Raw genomic sequence first — 21,623 nt, 5'->3', positions numbered from 1 at the left:
CCTCTCTGCAGACACACACCTACACTGCCCTCCATGCACGTACACCTGCACACACACACTCCCTATACACGCACACACACACACCTGCCTACGCACACACACACACACCTACCTGCACGCACACACACACACACTTAAGCATACGCACACACACACACCTACACACGCACACACACACACCTACAACGTTCACACACACCATACACACGCACACACACACCACACACACACACACACACACACCTGCACACGCAACCCACACCTACTTCTGGCACTTGCACCTACACACCCTGCCTACATACCTTACCCACACCTACACACACACTACATACGTTGCCTTTACACACACACCTGTCTACACCACACCACACTACACTTCATCACACACACACCTGCACACTACACACACTCCTTACACCTACATGCCCACACACCCTACCTCCACACACGCACACCTACCTCCACACACACCTACACTTCACCACACACGCACACTTGAACACGCACACACACACACCTACACACGCACACACACACTCCACACGACACACCACACACCTACACACGCACACACACACACCTACACACGCACACACACACACCTACACACACACACACACACACCTCTTGCTCCTCCTTGTGGCCGTATGTGGGTGCTACATAACTCCTTCATGACGCTTGCTAGGTTCATAATAATCTGAGGAAGCAACTGCATCAGATCTACAAATCCATTAGCTAGACCACCCGATTAGACAACAATCACCCCATTATACCCATTTGGTTTGCAACTCAGTGAACCTGCGCAGCATTCGCTCAATTTGATGCCTACTAACGAAGATTTCGATGCATATCGAATTACCCAGCAGCCATTTAGAAACAACAAGTCGTCAAAAAAATTGTTATTTCTTAATTAAAAAATTTCCCTTTCCATTTGGGTGGGGGAGGCTGTGGAACTCTCCTGGGCTTCAAAGGCCTCTCCATTTGGGTGGGGGAGGCTGTGGAACTCTCCTGGGCTTCAAAGGCCTCTCCATTTGGGTGGGGGAGGCTGTGGAACTCTCCTGGGCTTCAAAGACCTCTGCATTTGGGTGGGGGAGGCTGTGGAACTCTCCTGGGCTTCAAAGACCTCTGCATTTGGGTGGGGGAGGCTGTGGAACTCTCCTGGGCTTCAAAGACCTCTGCATTTGGGTGGGGGAGGCTGTGGAACTCTCCTGGGCTTCAAAGACCTCTGCATTTGGGTGGGGGAGGCTGTGGAACTCTCCTGCCATTGTTGGGCTCAAGGGCTTTGACACATCAGTGCTTATTGAAGTAGCAGTCAGATATGTTCTGTCCTAGCAAGCTTGGTAGCCTTAACTTAGCATTCAGTCCTTTATAAAGTAAAATATATAATTGTAGTGTATTTTTCTTCTTGGCTTTAAAAGTAGCTTCAGACTAAACATGACTCACTCAGTTCCAGGTTGGATGGTGTTTTCAGGGTTCTGTTTGTTTGCCAGAGCATTTGCTGTATAGCCTGGGAATAAGAATGTCTCTCTGTCTCTGTGTCTCTCTGTCTCTGTAGGTGTGGAGTTGTGCTGGTTGTTTCTGTCTGTTCCATATCCCCTGTATTCAGAAGTGGGCGAAGGACTCCGTCTTTCTCCTCTCCTCTGCCACTGATGAAGACTTTGGGAAGAAAGAACACCCCTGGCCTTGGTGAGTCTAACTGACCTCTGATCCCTAACTATCTAGTTGGATTGATTCCCTCCTGGATTTTTTTAGGAGAACCTGAGAATTTTAGGAAAGTGAGCAGAATTGTGCAACCCGACCTGTGTCAATAAAACAGCTGTTTGATTCCATGTCTTCTCCAGTCCTTAACGTTGTTAGCATCTCCCCTCCAGTCCTTAACGTTGTTAGCATCTCCCCTCCAGTCCTTAACGTTGTTAGCATCTCCCCTCCAGTCCTTAACGTTGTTAGCATCTCCCCTCCAGTCCTTAACGTTGTTAGCATCTCCCCTCCAGTCCTTAACGTTGTTAGCATCTCCCCTCCAGTCCTTAACGTTGTTAGCATCTCCCCTCCAGTCCTTAACGTTGTTAGCATTTCCTCCAGTCCTTACGCGTTGTTATTGGCATCTCCTCCAGTCTACCGCTAATCTCCTCCAGTCCTTATCGTTGTTAGCATCTCCCCTCAGTCCTGTAGCAGATTTTCTCCCCTCCAGTCCTTAACGTTGTTAGCGTCTCCCCTCCAGTCCTTAACGTTGTTAGCGTCTCCCCTCCAGTCCTTAACGTTGTTAGCGTCTCCCCTCCAGTCCTTAACGTTGTTAGCATCTCCCCTCCAGTCCTTAACGTTGTTAGCATCTCCCCTCCAGTCCTTAGCGTTGTTAGCATCTCCCCTCCAGTCCTTAACGTTGTTAGCATCTCCCCTCCAGTCCCTAACGTTGTTAGCATCTCCCCTCCAGTCCTTAACGTTGTTAGCATCTCCCCTCCAGTCCTTAACGTTGTTAGCATCTCCCTCCAGTCATGCTTTTAGCAGATCTCCCTCCGGTCTTAACGTTTGTTAGCAGTTCTCCACCTCATCATGCAGCGTTATTCGCATCTCCCTCCAGTCCTTAACGTTGTTAGCGTCTCCCCTCCAGTCCTTAACGTTGTTAGCATCTCCCCTCCAGTCCTCGTTGTTAGCATCTCCCCTCCAGTCCAATGCGGTTGTTAGTATCTCCCTCCAGTCTTGCGTTGTTGCTCTCCTCCCAACCGCTTAGCATCTGTTTCCCCCTCCAGTCCTCTGGCGTTGTTAGCATCTCCCCTCCAGTCCTTAACGTTGTTAGCATCTCCCCTCCAGTCCTTAACGTTGTTAGCGTCTCCCCTCCAGTCCTTCAAGCATTGCCTCCCTCAGTCCTTAACGTTGTTAGCATCTTCCCTCCAGTCCTTAACCGTTGTATCTCCCCTCCGGTCCTAACGTTGTTAGCTTCTCCCCTCACGTCTTAGCATTGGCTTCTCCCTCTCCAGTCCTTACGTTGTTGCAGTCTCACCTCCAGATCCTTCACCGTTGTTAGCATCTCACCCCTCCAGTCCTTAACATTGTTACATCTCTCCTCCAGTCCTTACGCGTTGTTAGCATCTCTCCAGTCCTTATGCGTTGTTAGCATCTCCCCTCCAGTCACCTCGCGTTGTTGCATGATTCCTCCTCCAGTCCTTAACGTTGTTAGCATCTCCCCTCCAGTCCTTATGCGAAATTGTTGCATCTCCCCCCAGTCATGCGTTGTTAGCATCTCCCCTCCAGTCCTTAACGTTGTTAGCATCTCCCCTCCAGTCCTTAACGCTGTTAGCATCTCCTAGATAGAAATGAGTAAATAAACAGCTTTTGTTTCTGTCTTCTCTCCTCTCCAGTCCTAAATGTCGTTATGAGTACCGCCCCTCCCAGACCCCCAGTAGGTATGTCTGTTACTGTGGCAAGGTTCAGGACCCTCCTCTGGATCCGTGGCTGTTACCGCACTCCTGTGGGCTGGTCTGTGATAGGACCCTGAACCCGGCCTGTGGACACCACTGTCTGCTGCTCTGCCATCCAGGTAAGGACGCACAATGACACACACACACACACACACACACACACAGAATGTGTATGTAGATGTATTGCTGTGTATGTTTAATATGTTTAACCCTGTGTGTGTGTGTCACAGGTCCCTGCCCACCCTGTCCTAAGATGGTATCAGTCAGCTGCATGTGTGCTAAGGCCCTTGCGCTGTCTGTTCAGCAACAGCCCTGGAGCTGTCAGAAGAGATGCGGCTGGACTCTGCCGTGTAGACAGCACACCTGTAACAGCCGCTGTCACTCAGGTAGAACAGTCAGTGGAGTTTAGAGATGACAGGCTAGATTACAGGTTATTGACCGTGCATCCCCCACGGAAGTGATTTTGAAATACTATAGTTTATTGAACTATATTGATCATATTGTTAAACACCCCCCCCCGTCTGTCTCAGGTGTGTGTGAGCCGTGTCCGAGGGTCAGTGTCCAGAAGTGTGTGTGTGGACGGGAGGAGGCAGAGAGACAGTGTGCCAGCCCTGTGTGGCACTGCCAACAGGTAACATGTACACCTGTCCTATTTATGGTTGCCAAATTCTGCTAACTTTCCCCTAATTCCCTCAGAAGATTCCTTGAATCAGGAGAGAATAACAGGACATCTGGGAATTCTCCTATACACCTGTCTGACCTGTCTCTGTCTCTGTGTCTCTCTCTCTCTGTGTCTCTGTCTCTTCTCTCTGAAACTATAACTAATTTATAACTGTCATCCTCACCATTACATCTGTACTACTACCACCAACATCATTAAACTGCTATCATTACCATCACCCCTACTACCATCATCATTACTACTACTACCACCACCATCATTAAACTTCTATCATTACCATCACCCTACTAACATCATCATTACTATGACCATTACCACCTACATCGTTAACTCTTATCATTACACATCACCCTACTACTGCCATCATCATTCACTACCTACTACCACCACCATCATTAAAACTACTATCATTACTATCTCCCTTACTTACCATCATCATCATTGCTATACTTCTACTACCACCATCATTAAACTGATATCATTACCATCACTCCTACTACCATCGTCATTACTATACTACTACTACCACCACCATCGATTAAACTGCTATCATTACCATCACCGCTTACTGCCATCATCGATTATTACTACTGCCACTACTTACCACCGTCATTAAACTGCTATCATTACTATCACCCCCTACTACCAATCTCATTACTACTACTACCACCACCATCATTAAACGTATATCATTACCACCTTCCCTACTACCATCATCATTACTCTACTACTGCTACCACCATCATTAGACTGCTATCATTAACATCATCCCTACTACCATTATCACTATCTACTACTACTACTACCACCATCATTAACTGATATCATTACCATCATTCTACTACCATCATCATTACTACTACTACTACCAACACATCATTAACCTTTCGCTATCATTACCATCACCTACACTATCACTACACATTACTCTACTACTTCACCACCATCGTTAATACTGATATCATTACCATCACCCCTTACTACCATCATCATTACTACTACTTACTACTACCACCTATCAATTTAAGACTGCTATCATTACCATCACCCTACACCGTCACTCATTACTACTACTACTGCCACGCGATCGTTATGCTACTTTATCGTTACCAATCACCCCTACTGCAAATCATCATTACTACTACTACTACTACCGTCATTAAACTGATATCATTACCATCACTCTACTACGTCATCATCATTACTACTACTACTGACCACCGTCGTTAAACTGCTATCATTTCCGTCACCCCTCTGCTACCGTCATCGTTACTACTACTACTTAGCTACTGCCAACATCATTAAACTCGATGTATCATTACCATCACCTTTGCTGCCATCATGCATTACAGCCTACTACTACTACTACCATCATTAAACTGATATCATTACCGATCACCCATACTGCCGTCATCGATTATTATTTCTACCAACATCGTTAAACTCATATCATTACCATCTTCCTACTACCATCATCATTACTACTGCTACTACCACCAACATCGTTAAACTGCTATCATTACCATCACCCCTACTACTACCATCATCATTACTACACTACTACTACTACTATCACACCTCCGTATCGTCGTTAAACTGCCATCGTTACCATCACCCCTACTACATCATCATTGTACTACTACTACTACCACCAATCGTTAAAGCTGATATCATTTACCATCTCCCTTTGCTACATCATCATTACTACTACTACTACCACCATTATCATTAAACTCGCTATCATTACCATCACCCCCTACTACCATCATCATTACATTACTGCTACTACTGCTAATTTCACTACATCGTTAGCTACTATCATTTACCATCCTACTGCCTCATCATTACTTACTTTCCGTCGTTAGGCTGATATCATTACCTATCCTCCTTTACTACCGTCAATCATTACTACTACCACCGTCGTTAGACTGATATCATTACCATCACCTTACTACTACCGTCATCAATACTACTACTACTATTACTACTACCAACATCACTTAATCTGATATCGACATTCCATCACTTGGCTACTGCAATCATCACATTGCTACTCACTACTATTACGATCATTAAAGTTTGATATCGATTACCATCACTCCTACCTACTTCGTTACTACTACTTCACCAACATCATTAAACTGATATCATTACCATCACCCCTACTACCCATCGTTTATACTACTACTACTACCACCAACATCATTAAACTGCTATCATTACCATCACCCCTACTACCATTATCATTCATCCTACTTACTACCACCACCATTTTAATACTGCTATCTATTACTCTACTAATCATCTGTACCTTCACCCTACTATCATCATTACTACTACTACTACCGTAACTATTAAACTGATATCATTACCATCACCCCTACTACCATCATCGTATTACTACTACAACCATCTTAGCTGATTATCATTACCGTCTTTACTACTTCATATTACTATTACTACTACTACACAACCGTCATTAGACTGATGTATCGTTACCATCACCCCTACTACCATCGTCATTACTACTACTACTACCAACAATCGATTAAACTGATTATCATTACCATCACCCCTACTACCATCATCATTACTACTACTACTACTACCGTCGTTAGACTGATATCATTCCAACGCTATCACTTTCTCCTCATCGTACTGCTACTGCTACTACCAACATCGTTAAACTGATATCATTACTATCACCCTCTACTACATACATCGACAATTCTACTACTATTCCACCATCGTTAAAACTATCATTATTATCCATACTCTACTACCATCATCATTACTACTACTACTACTACTACCAACGTCGTTAAACTGATATCATTACCATCACCCCTACTACCATCATCATTACTACTACTACTACTACCATCATTAAACTGCGTATCATTACCATCACCTACTACCATCGTCATTACTACTACTACTACCACCACAACGTCGTTCGAGACTGCTATCATTACCATCACCCTACTACCATCATCATTACTACTACTACTACCACCATCGTTAAACCCTTTATCATTACCATCACCCCTACTACCATCATCATTACCACTACTACTCATTAAAGACTGCTGTCATTCCATCACATTTACTACCATCATCATTACTATTCTACTCTACTACTCCATCGTTAAAGCTCATATCATTGCCATCACCCTACTGCCATCATCATTACTACTACTACTACTACCACCACCATCGTTAAACTGCTATCATTACCATCACCCCTACTACCATCATCATTACTACTACTACTACTACTACCATCATTAAACTGCTATCATTACCATCACCTCTACTACCATCATCATTACTACTACTACCTACCACCATCGTCTGCTATCATTACTATCACCCCTACTGCCATCATCATTATGCTATACTACCACATCATTAACTTTCATCACTACCTACTCTACTGCCACACCATCATTACTTTTACCATCACTCTCCTTTACTACAACACCACCACCTCATTAAATGCTATCATTACCATCACCCCTACTACCATCATCATTACCTACTACTACTACCACCACCATCATTAAACTGATATTATTATCCATCACCCCCTACTACCATCATCATTACTACTACTACTACTACCACCATCATTAAACTGCTATCATTACCATCACCCCTACTACCATCATTATTACTACTACTACTACCACCACCATCATTAAACCGCTATCATTACCATCACCCCTACTACCATCATCATTACTACTACTAACTACCACATCATTAGACTGCTATCATTACCATCACCCTACTCCATCATCATTACTACTACTACTACCACCTCTTAAGCTGCTATCATTCCATCACCCCTACTACCATCATCATTACTACTACTATACTACCACCATCGTTAAACTGCTATCATTACCATCACCCCTACTACCATTATCATTTACTACTACTACTACCACCACATCATTAAACCTGATATCATTACCATCACCCCTCTACCATCATCATTACTACTACTACTACTACCACTCCATCATTAAGCTGCTATCATTACCATCACCCCTACTACCATCATCATTACTACTACTACTACCACCACCATCATTAAACTGATATCATTACCATCACCCCCTACTACCATCATCATTACTACTACTACTACCACCATCATTAAACTGATATCATTACCATCACCTACTACCATCATCATTACTACTACTACTACCACCACCATCATTAAACTGCTATCATTACCATCACCCCACTACCATCATCATTACTACTACTACTACCACCATCATTAAATGATATCATTACCATCACCCTACTACCATCATCATTACTACTACTGCTACTACATAATCATTAAACTGATATCATTACCATCACCCCTACTACCATCATCATTACTACTACTTATACTTACCAACTCGTCATTAAACTGCTATCATTACCATCACCCCTACTACCATCATCATTACTACTACTATTACTACTACCTCGTTAAACCGCTATCATTACCGTCACCCTACTACCATCATCATTACTACTACTACTACCACCACCATCATTAAACTGATATCATTACCATCACCCCTACTACCATCATCATTACTACTACTACCACCATCATTAAACTGCTATCATTACCATCACCCTTACTACCATCATCATTCTACTACTACTACTACTACCACACTCATTAACTGCTATCATTACCATCACCCTACTACCATCATCATTTCTACTACTACTGCCACCACCGTCGTTAAACTGATATCATTGCACAATCACCCCTACTACCATCATCATTACTACTACCACCATCTTAAAACTTAGTATCATTACCATCACCCTACTACCATCATCGTACTACTACTACTACTACTACGCCATTCGTTAAACTTGCTATCATTACCATCACTCTCTGCCGTACATCATTACTGCTGCTACTACCTGTCATTACTGATATCATTACCATCACCCTACTACCATCATCATTACTGCTCACTCACCATCACGATTAGACTGATATCATTACCATCACCCTTCTACCATCATCATTACTACTACATTACCCTCCTTCATTTTCCATGCACTTTACCGTCATCAAACTCTACTGCTTCTACACATATTACTACTACCACTATTAAACTAGTATTCACCCTACTACCATCATCATTACTGCTACTACTACTCGTTGAAACTGCTATCATTACCATCACCCTCTACATCATTACTACTACTACCACCATTAAACTGATCATTAGCCGTCACCCCCTACTACTCATCATTTATCTACTACCTACCGTCGTTAAAGCTGATATCATTACTATCCACCCTTCTCCATCTACATCATTACTACTACTGCATCATTAAGATGTCACATTACCATCCTTTACTCCGTATCGTCATTACCACTACTACTACTCTGCCAACATCATTAAACTGATATCATTACCATCACCTTTGCTACCATCATCATTACTACTACTACTACCATCATTAAACTGGTATCATTGCCATCACCCCTACTACCATCATCATTACTACTACTACTCCACGTCATTAAACTGATATCATTACCATCACTTCTACTGCCATTATCATTACTACTACTACTACTACCACCATCATTAAAGCTGCTATCATACTGCCATCACCCCTACTACCATCATCATTACTACTGCTACTACCAGCGATCATTAAACTGATATCATTACCATCACCCATACTACCGTCGATCATTACTACTACTACTACCACTCATTAAACTGCTATCATTCACCATCACCCCTACTACCATCATCATTACTACTCTACTACCACAACATCTTAAACTGATATCATTACCCATCACCCCTACTACCATCATCATTACTACTACTACTACCACCATCATTAAACTGCTATCATTACCATTACCCCTACTACTGCCATCATCATTACTACTACTACCACCATCATTAAACTGCTATCATTACCATCACTACTACCATCATCATTATACTACTACTACTACCTCCATCATTAAGCTGCTATCATTACCATCACCCCTACTACCATCATCATTACGCTACTACCACCACCACCATCGTTAGACTGCTATCGTTACTATCACCCCTACTACCATCATCATTACTACTACCACCACCATCGTTAGACGCTGCTATCATTGGCCATCACCCCTACTACCATCATTACTACTACTACTAACACCACCACCATCATTAAACTGCTATCATTACCATCCACCCTACTGCACATCATCATTACTACTACCACCACCATCATTAAACTGATATCATTACCATCACCCCTACTACCATCATCATTACTACTACTACCACCACCACCATCATTAAACCTATCATTACCATCACCCCTACTACCATCATCATAACTACTACTACTACTACCACCATCATTAAACGCTACTCATAACCATCACCCTACTACCATCATCATTACTACTACTACTACTACTACCAACATCATTGACTGATATCATTGCCGTCACCCTACTACCATCATCATTACTGCTACTACTACTACTACCATCATTAGCTGATATCATTACCATCCCTACCATACCATACCATCGTTGCTGCTACTACTACTAACATCGTTAAACTGATATCATTGCCATCACTACTACCATTATCATTACTACTACTACTACTACCACCATCATTAAACTGCTATCATTACCATCACTCTACCATCATCATTACTACTACTACTACACTACCAGACATCATTAAACTGATATCATTACCATCACCCCTCTACCATCATCATTACTACTACTACTACTACCATCATTAAACTTTATCATTACCATCACCCCTACTACCATCATCATTACTGCTACTACTACCACCAACATCGTTAACTCGATATCATTACCATCACCTACTACCATCATCCGACATTGCTACTACTCTACCATCATTCAGATTGCTATCATGCCATCACCCTACTTCCTCTTCATTACTACTACTACCACCATCATTAAACTCTACATTACCATCGCCCTACTACCGTCGTCATTACATTACTACCATACTACCACCATCACTTAAACTGCTATCGTTACCATCACTTACTACCATCATCATTACTACTACTACTACCACCACCGTCGATTAGACTGCTATCATTACCATCACCCCTACTACCGTCGTCATTACTACTACTACTGCTACTACTACCGTCATTAAACTGCTATCATTACCCATCACCCCTTCTACCATGTACTACTACTACCACCACCACCATCGTTAAACTGCTATCATTACTATCACCCCTACTACCATCATCATTACTACTACTACTACTACCATCGTTAGAACTGCTATCATTACCATCACCCTACTACCATCATCATTACTACTACTACTACCACCATCATTAAACTGCTATCATTACGTCACCCCTACTACCATCATCATTACTACTACTACCACACCACCATCATTAAACTGCTATCATTACTATCACCCCTACTACCATCAATCATTACTACTACCACCACCATCATTGAACTGCTATCATTACCATCACTTTCCTACCATCATTACTACTACTACTACCACCACCATCATCGATTTAGGCTGCTATCATTACCATCACCCCTACTACCATCATCATTACTACTACCACCACCATCATTAAACTGATATCATTACCATCACCCTACTACCATCATCATTACTACTACTACTACCACCACCATCATTAAACTGCTATCATTACCATCACCCCTACTACCATCATCATTACTACTACTACTACCACCACCATCATTAAACCGCTATCATAACCATCACCCCTACTACCATCATCATTACTACTACTACTACTACTACCAACATCATTAAACTGATATCATTACCATCACCCCTACTACCATCATCATTACTACTACTACTACTACTACCATCATTAAACTGATATCATTACCATCACCCCTACTACCATCATCATTACTACTACTACTACCAACATCATTAAACTGATATCATTACCATCACCCCTACTACCATTATCATTACTACTACTACTACTACCACCATCATTAAACTGCTATCATTACCATCACCCCTACTACCATCATCATTACTACTACTACTACTACTACCAACATCATTAAACTGATATCATTACCATCACCCCTACTACCATCATCATTACTACTACTACTACTACCATCATTAAACTGCTATCATTACCATCACCCCTACTACCATCATCATTACTACTACTACTACCACCAACATCATTAAACTGATATTATTACCATCACCCCTACTACCCTCATCATTACTACTACTACTACCACCATCATTAAACTGCTATCATTACCATCACCCCTACTACCATCATCATTACTACTACCACCACCATCATTAAACTGCTATCATTACCATCACCCTACTACCATCATCATTACTACTACTACTACTACCGCCATCATTAAACTGCTATCATTACCATCACCCCTACTACCATCATCATTACTACTACTACTACTACCCCACCATCATTAAACTGCTATCATTACTCATCACCCTACTACCATCATCATTACTACTACTACTACTACTACCGTCATTAAACTGCTATCATTACCATCACCCCTACTACCATCATCATTACTACTACTACCACCACCACCATCATTAAACTGCTATCATTACTATCACCCTACTACCATCATCATTACTACTACTACTACTACCACCATCATTAAAACTGCTATCATTACCATCACCCCTACTACCATCATCATTACTACTACTACTACTACCACCATCATTAAACTGCTATCATTACCATCACCCCTACTACATCATCATTACTACTACTACCACAACACCATCATTAAACTGCTATCATTACTATCACCCCTACTACCATCGTCATTACTACTACTCACCACCATCATTAAACTGCTATCATTACCATCACCCCTCTTACTACTACCACCACCACCATCATTAAACTGCTATCATTACCATCACCCTACTACCATCATCATTACTACTACCACCATCGTTAAACTGATATCATTACCATCACCGCTACTACCATCATCATTACTACTACTACTACCACCACCATCATTAAACTGCTATCATTACCATCACCCTACTACCATCATCATTACTACTACTACCACCACCACCATCATTAAAACCGCTATCATAACCATCACCCCTACTACCATCATCATTACTACTACTACTACCACCACCATCATTAAACTGCTATCATTACCATCACCCCTACTACCATCATCATTACTACAACTACCACCACCACCATCATTAAACTGCTATCATTACCATCACCCCTACTACCATCATCATTACTACAACTACCACCACCACCATCATTAAACTGCTATCATAACCATCACCCCTACTACCATCATCATTACTACTACTACCACCACCACCATCATTAAACTGCTATCATTACCATCACCCTCACTACCGTCATTATTACTACTACTACCACCACCATCATTAAACTGCTATCATTACCATCACCCCTACTACCATCATCATTACTACTACTACTACTACCACCACCATCATTAAACTGCCCGTACCACTACTATTCACAATAATAATCACAACAATAATAATAATAATAGTAATAATAGTAATGTTGTAAATATGAGTCCTTTGATTGGTTCATGATTTTGTTCATTGGAATTCTTTCTTTTGAAGCAGTGCTGGTGTCAGCTTGGTTGGTTAGGTCCAACACCAGCTGACTGAGAGGGCTCGTTTCTGGGCTCAGCTCTTGGGTTTGAAGTGCTTTAAATTGGAGACTTGAATTTAGACTTGAATTTAAGTGTAGCCAAAATATTTGATATTCTGCCCTACATGCATTAGTTGGTGTATTTCTTTGGACTTTTTTCAGACAGAATTCTGCATGTAGGGCTTCATTTGGATGTTTGTCCCACATTTTCAAGTCCAATTTATTAAGTGGCCCCCAAACCTCATTTCCGTAAAGAGCTATTGGTAGGATTACGCTGTCAAATATTTTGGTCCAAATTCTAATTGGGATGTTGATTTTGAAAAATGTCATTATTATTGAATACAATGCTCTGCAGGCTTTTTCTTTGAGTGCATTCACTGCCATATTAAAGTTTCCCGATGCAGATATGGTCAGACCAAGGTATGAGTAATTTTTGGTGTGTTCAATTATGGTGTTTAAGCTTAATTTATATTTGTGTTTCTGACATCTGGTTTATTTATGGAAAATCATGATTTTTGTTTCTTTGAAATTTACTGACGGTGCCCAATTATGGCAATATTGCTCTAGAATGTTAAGGTTCTGTTGAAGACCTTCTTTGGTTTGTGATATAATAACTAAATCATCAGCATATAGCAGGTATTTTACCTCTGTGTCAAATAGTGTGAGTCCTGGGGCTGGAGAATGGTCCAACATGTCTGCTAATTCATTGATATAAATGTTGAAAAGGTTTGGACTCAAACTGCAGCCTTGTCTCACACCACGACGTTGCGAAAATAATTATGTCTCTCTCTGTCTCTCTCTGTCTCTCTGTCTCTCTCTCTGTCTCTCTGTCTCTCTCTCTCTGTCTCTGTCTCTCTCTCTCTCTCTCTCTGTCTCTCTCCCCTCTCTCCCCTCTCTCCTGTCTCTCCTGTCTCTCTGTCTCTCTCTCTCTCTGTCTCTCTCTCTCTCTGTCTCTCTCTGTCTCTCTCTCTCTCTCTCTCTCTCTCTCTCTCTCTCTGTCTCTCTCTGTCTCTCTCTGTCTCTCTGTCTCTCTGTCTCTCTGTCTCTCCTCTGTCTCTTGTCTCTCTCTGTCTCTCTCTGTCTCTCTCTCTCTCTCTCTGTCTCTCTGTCTCTCTCTAGTCTCTCTCTGTCTCTCTGTCTCTCTCTGTCTCTCTCTCTCTCCTCCCCTCTCCCTCTCTCCTGTCTCTCCCTTCTCTGTCTCTCTGTCTCTCTGTCTCTCTCTGTCTCTCTCTCTCTCTGTCTCTCTCTCTCTCTCTCTCTCTCTCTCTCTCTCTCTCTCTCTCTCTCTCTCTAGCTCTGTGGTCTTCCTCTCTCCTGTGGTAATCATACATGTGAGAGAACGTGTCATTCAGGTCTGTGTGGGGCCTGTCCTCGATCTGGCAACAGAGCCTGTCCCTGCGGCAAGTCAAGTAAGAGCACACGCACACCTTTCTTCACCTTTTTTCAGTGTCTTACAATCGCTGTACTCTCGTCTCTGACTCTCTCTCTCTCTCTCTCTCTTCTCTCTCTCTCTCTCTCTCTCTCTCTCTCTCTCTCTCTCTCTCTCTCTCTCTCTCTCTCTCTCTCTCTCTCTCTCTCTCTCTCTCTCTCTCTCTCTCTCTCTCTCTCTCTCTCTCTGTCTCTCTCTCTCTCTCTCTGTCTGTCTCTGCCTCTGTCTCTGTCTCTCTCTTTCTTCCAGAGTGTTCTCTCCCCTGTACTGAGGATGTCCCTACCTGTGGTGACACCTGTGACAAGGTGATGGAATGTGGCTTACACACCTGTTCCATGAGGTGCCATAGAGGGGCCTGTGAAACCTGCAGACAGGTACACACGGTTAAAACACACACACCCATATTCTCTCCATCCATCCATCCATCCTACCAACCAACCGAGCAACACAAAACAAAAAGTATCTTTATTTCATTCTCACCACTAGGGGGGGGTGTATTACAGCTAAATGACAAATGGTGGTATTTCACTAACCTCTCTTCTCTCTCTCATCTTCTCTCTTATATTCTCTCTCTTCTCTCTCTCCTCTCTATCTCTCTCCCTCCAGGAGGTAGAGAAACAGTGTCGTTGTGGGAAGTACACGCGTGTCATGCCGTGTCACAAGGAGTACCTGTGTGAGTCTAAATGTCCCAAAACCAGAGGCTGTTCACGGCATCAGTGCAGGAGGAAGGTGAGCTCTGAGTTCTAACCCCTGAGTTCTAACCCCTGAGTTCTAACCCCTGAGTTCTAACCCCTGAGTTCTAACCCCTGAGTTCTAACCCCTGAGTTCTAACCCCTGAGTTCTAACCCCTGAGTTCTAACCCTGAGTTCTAACCCCTGAGTTCTAACCCTGAGTTCTAACCCCTGAGTTCTAACCCCTGAGTTCTAACCCCTGAGTTCTAACCCCTGAGTTCTAACCCCTGAGTTCTAACCCCTGAGTTCTAACCCCTGAGTTCTAACCCCTGAGTTCTAACCCCTGAGTTCTAACCCCTGAGTTCTAACCCCTGAGTTCTAACCCCTGAGTTCTAACCCCTGAGTTCTAACCCCTGAGTTCTAACCCCTGAGTTCTAACCCCTGAGTTCTAACCCCTGAGTTCTGAGTTCTGTTGTGGTTTGGCGGAAGTCGGTTCAAAGACTACGTTTCCCATAATGCAGTGGGTCCTGTGTTGACAGTGCTGCTCTGGTAACTGCCCACCATGTGACCAGAGCTGTGGACGATCGCTGGGCTGCCGAAACCACAAATGTCCCTCCGTCTGCCACCAAGGTAACACAAACAGCATGTTAGACACAGTGTGATGGTGTGATTGGTCAAGAGAGACACATAACAGACAGGGGTTAAAGGTCAAATAATGGAATATTCTACAGCTTACCAACGCTACTGGGTTAAATAGTCAATGCCCTGTATGATGTAGGATGTAATGCTGTGTGTGTGTGTGTGTGTGTTGTAAGATGTCATGCTGTGTGTGTGTGTGGTAGGATGTAATGCTGTGTGTGTGTGTGGTAGGATGTAATGCTGTGTGTGTGTGTGGTAGGATGTAATGCTGTGTGTGTGTGTGGTAGGATGTAATGCTGTGTGTGTGTGTGTTGTAAGATGTCATGCTGTGTGTGTGTGTGTTGTAAGATGTCATGCTGTGTGTGTGTGTGGTAGGATGTCATGCTGTGTGTGTGTGTTGTAAGATGTCATGCTGTGTGTGTGTGTGGTAGGATGTAATGCTGTGAGTCTATTCACATCTGTCTGATGTAGACGCTGAGTCTATTCACATCTGTCTGATGTAGACGCTGAGTCTATTCACATCTGTCTGATGTAGACGCTGAGTCTATTCACATCTGTCTGATGTAGACGCTGAGTCTATTCACATCTGTCTGATGTAGACGCTGAGTCTATTCACATCTGTCTGATGTAGACGCTGAGTCTATTCACATCTGTCTGATGTAGACGCTGAGTCTATTCACATCTGTCTGATGTAGACGCTGAGTCTATTCACATCTGTCTGATGTAGACGCTGAGTCTATTCACATCTGTCTGATGTAGACGCTGAGTCTATTCACATCTGTCTGATGTAGACGCTGAGTCTATTCACATCTGTCTGATGTAGACCTCAGACCGTACGTGGTGTGTAGTCCTCAGACCGTACGTGGTGTGTAGTCCTCAGACCGTACGTGGTGTGTAGTCCTCAGACCGTACGTGGTGTGTAGTCCTCAGACCGTACGTGGTGTGTGTGTGGCCCCTACTTCCTCTCCTGTGTCTCTTGTATAATTAATTTATTGTTTCCTGTGCTGTGACCTGATTGGCTGATAACAGGCGAGCGGGCAGAACAGTGATAATTTATTCACACTCCTCGTCTCTGTTCTCATTGGCTGACCTTTGGGCGGGCGCCTTGCCGCCTGGGGAAAAGGTTTGGATGGGACATGGAGAGGATAGGTTATCAGCTAGCTGATGGTGATAGGTCAATCATATATACACACACACACACACACACACACACACACACACACACACACACACACACACACACACACACACACAATCAGAAACACACACACTGTGGTTCCAAAGGTTGTTTTTAGAAAACTATTGTTGAGGGGGACAATGGAACTCTGTAAGGTCAATCTGGCCTTCATGACGAGTCATTCTGACTGCTTTAATATCAAATCACATTGTATTTGTCACATGTAGACCTTACAGTGAAATGCTTACTTACAAGCCCTTAACCAACAATGCAGTTTTAAGAAATAGTAAAGAAAATTATTACTAAATATACTAAAGTAAAAATAGTAACAATAAAATAACAATAATGAGGCCATATACAACGGGTACCGGTACCGAGTCCATGTGCAGGGGTACGGGTTAATTGAGGTAATTCACTCCATGACCAAAAGTATGTGGACACCTGCTCGTCCCAACATCTCATTCCAAAATCATGGTCATTAAATGGAGTTGGTCCCCCCTTTTCTGCTATAACAGCCTCCACTCTTCTGGGAAGGCTTTTGTTGGAACATTGCTGCATGGACAAACTTTACAGTTGGCACTATGCATTCTGGCTGGTAGCGTTCTCCTGGCATCCGCCAAACCCAGATTTGTCCATCGGACTGCCAGATGGAGAAGCGTGATTCATCACTCCAGAGAACGCGTTTCCACTGCTCCAGAGTCCAATGGCGGCGAGCTTTACACCACTCCAGCCAACGCTTGGCATTGTGCATGGTGATCTTAGGCTTGTGTGCGGCTGCTCAGCCATGGAAACCCATTTCATGAAGCTCCCAACTAACAGTTCTTGTGCTGACGTTGCTTTCAGAGGCAGTTTGGAACTCGGTAGTGAGTGTTGCATCCGAGGACAGACCATTTTTACACGCTACGCGCTTCAGCACTCGGCGGTCCCGTTCTGTGAGCTTGTGTGGCCTACCACTTCGCGGCTGAGCCGTTGTTGCTCCTAGACGTTTCCACTTCACAATAACAGCACTTACAGTTGACCGGGGGCAGCTCTAGCAGGGCAGACATTTGACAGACTGACTAGTTAGAAAGGTGGCATCCTATGACGGTGCCACGTTGAAAAGTCACTGAGCTCTTCAGTAAGGCCGTTCTACTGCCAATGTTTGTTTATGGAGAATGCATGGATGTGTGCTCGGGTGTGGCTGAAAATAGTCGAATCCACTTATTTGAAGGGGTGTCCACATACTTTTGTCCATATAGTGTATGTACATGTAGGGAAGGGTAAGGTGACTATGCATTGATAATAAACAGAGTAGCAGCAGCGTATGTGATGAGTGTTTAGGAATGTGTGTGTGTGTGTGTGTGGAGTCCATACGCGTGTGTGTGTGTGTGTGTGTGTGGAGTCCATATGCGTGCGTGCGTGTGTGTGTGTGTGTGTGGAGTCCATATGCGTGCGTGCGTGCGTGTGTGTGTGTGTTTGAGTGTCAGTGTAGTGTGGGGGTAGAGTCCAGTGTGTGTACATCGAGCTGTGCAAGAGTCAGTAAAAATAAATAAATATATATATTTCATAAAATAAGGGGGTCAATGAAATTAGTCTGGGTAGCCATTAGATTAACTGTTCAGCAGTTTTATGGCTTGGGGGTAGAAGCTGTCAAGAAGCCTTTTGGTCCCAGACTTGGTGCTCCGGTACCACTTGCCGTGCGGTAGCAGAGAGAACAGTCTATGACTAGGGTGGCTGTAATGTGTATCTTGACTAACACCATCAGCTCAGTGTATACTAACTAACACCATCAGCTCAGTGTATACTAACTAACACCATCAGCTCAGTGTATACTAACTAACACCATCAGCTCAGTGTATACTAACACCATCAGCTCAGTGTATACTAACTAACACCATCAGCTCAGTGTATACTAACTAACACCATCAGCTCTGTGTATACTAACTAACACCATCAGCTCAGTGTATACTAACTAACACCATCAGCTCTGTGTATACTAACTAACACCATCAGCTCTGTGTATACTAACTAACACCATCAGCTCAGTGTATACTAACTAACACCATCAGCTCTGTGTATACTAACTAACACCATCAGCTCAGTGTATACTAACTAACACCATCAGCTCAGTGTATACTAACACCATCAGCTCTGTGTATACTAACTAACACCATCAGCTCTGTGTATACTAACTAACACCATCAGCTCAGTGTATACTAACTAACACCATCAGCTCAGTGTATACTAACTAACACCATCAGCTCAGTGTATACTAACTAACACCATCAGCTCAGTGTATACTAACTAACACCATCAGCTCAGTCTATACTAACTAACACCATCAGCTCAGTGTATACTAACTAACACCATCAGCTCAGTGTATACTAACTAACACCATCAGCTCAGTGTATACTAACTAACACTATCAGCTCAGTGTATACTAACTAACACCATCAGCTCAGTGTATACTAACTAACACCATCAGCTCTGTGTATACTAACACCATCAGCTCTGTGTATACTAACTAACACCATCAGCTCAGTGTATACTAACTAACACCATCAGCTCTGTGTATACTAACTAACACCATCAGCTCTGTGTATACTAACTAACACCATCAGCTCTGTGTATACTAACTAACACCATCAGCTCTGTGTATACTAACTAACACCATCAGCTCTGTGTATACTAACTAACACCATCAGCTCAGTGTATACTAACTAACACCATCAGCTCAGTGTATACTAACTAACACCATTGAGATGATGGGGTAATCTGCAGTTCAAACAAAAACAAAGCCCCCCACCACTGTTTTGGTTCATGGGGATGGAGAAATGTATACGGGGCTGTGGAGGAAAGGAATGGCCATCCATGATAGTTAGGGTTAGGGTTAACCCTGTGGAGGAAAGGAATGGCCATCCATGATAGTTAGGGTTAGGGTTAACCCTGTGGAGGAAAGGAATGGCCATCCATGATAGTTAGGGTTAGGGTTAACCCTGTGGAGGAAAGGAATGGCCATCCATGATAGTTAGGGTTAACCCTGTGGAGGAAAGGAATGGCCATCCATGATAGTTAGGGTTAGGGTTAACCCTGTGGAGGAAAGGAATGGCCATCCATGATAGTTAGGTTAACCCTAACCCTAACCCTGTGGAGGAAAGGAATGGCCATCCATGATAGTTAGGTTAACCCTAACCCTAACCCTGTGGAGGAAAGGAATGGCCATCCATGATAGTTAGGGTTAGGGTTAACCCTGTGGAGGAAAGGAATGGCCATCCATGATAGTTAGGTTAACCCTAACCCTAACCCTGTGGAGGAAAGGAATGGCCATCCATGATAGTTCTAACCATGTTTTATTTTCAGGTTATACAGTGTTTCTTTACAAACAAATGAGTAAAACAAGGTTATATTTTAGTTGAACTAAGCTCATGAGGCATTTCTAACTTCTGTACTTCAAGAATCACTTGCTATATGTTATTAATTTATAATTCCCCAAATAGATGCACCAATACCGCTTTACGTGTTTATACCGCTTTCCGTGTTTAATGTGTTTGTTACAGGTAGCTGCTACCCCTGTCCAGAGACTGTGGAGGTAAAGTGTGTGTGTTACAGGTAGCTGCTACCCCTGTCCAGAGACTGTGGAGGTAAAGTGTGTGTGTTGAATGTGTGTGTTACAGGTAGCTGCTACCCCTGTCCAGAGACTGTGGAGGTAAAGTGTGTGTGTTGAATGTGTGTGTTACAGGTAGCTGCTACCCCTGTCCAGAGACTGTGGAGGTAAAGTGTGTGTGTTGAATGTGTGTGTTACAGGCAGCTGCTACCCCTGTCCAGAGACTGTGGAGGTAAAGTGTGTGTGTTGAATGTGTGTGTTACA

General features: G+C 43.1%; 1 protein-coding gene across 1 annotated transcript in view; it reads left to right on the top strand.

Annotated features, from left to right (window-relative positions):
• Positions 1–21,623, top strand: part of LOC121559196 (NF-X1-type zinc finger protein NFXL1-like) — a gene marked incomplete at its 3' end in the record, with an annotated part of 53,343 nt that overhangs the window by 9,314 nt on the left and 22,406 nt on the right. The window contains exons 5-12 of the mRNA XM_045219812.1: positions 1,556–1,686; positions 3,354–3,532; positions 3,644–3,799; positions 3,944–4,044; positions 15,155–15,269; positions 15,539–15,663; positions 15,896–16,018; positions 16,500–16,590. Of these exons, the coding sequence (XP_045075747.1) occupies positions 1,556–1,686; positions 3,354–3,532; positions 3,644–3,799; positions 3,944–4,044; positions 15,155–15,269; positions 15,539–15,663; positions 15,896–16,018; positions 16,500–16,590 (1,021 nt within the window). The remainder of the gene's footprint in view (positions 1–1,555; positions 1,687–3,353; positions 3,533–3,643; positions 3,800–3,943; positions 4,045–15,154; positions 15,270–15,538; positions 15,664–15,895; positions 16,019–16,499; positions 16,591–21,623) is intronic.

This window comes from Coregonus clupeaformis, unplaced genomic scaffold (genome assembly GCF_020615455.1).
Source record: "Coregonus clupeaformis isolate EN_2021a unplaced genomic scaffold, ASM2061545v1 scaf2768, whole genome shotgun sequence".
Taxonomy (NCBI): Eukaryota; Metazoa; Chordata; class Actinopteri; order Salmoniformes; family Salmonidae; genus Coregonus; species Coregonus clupeaformis.
Note: the sequence above shows the minus strand (reverse complement) of the source record. Positions and strands in the feature narration are given on the sequence as shown.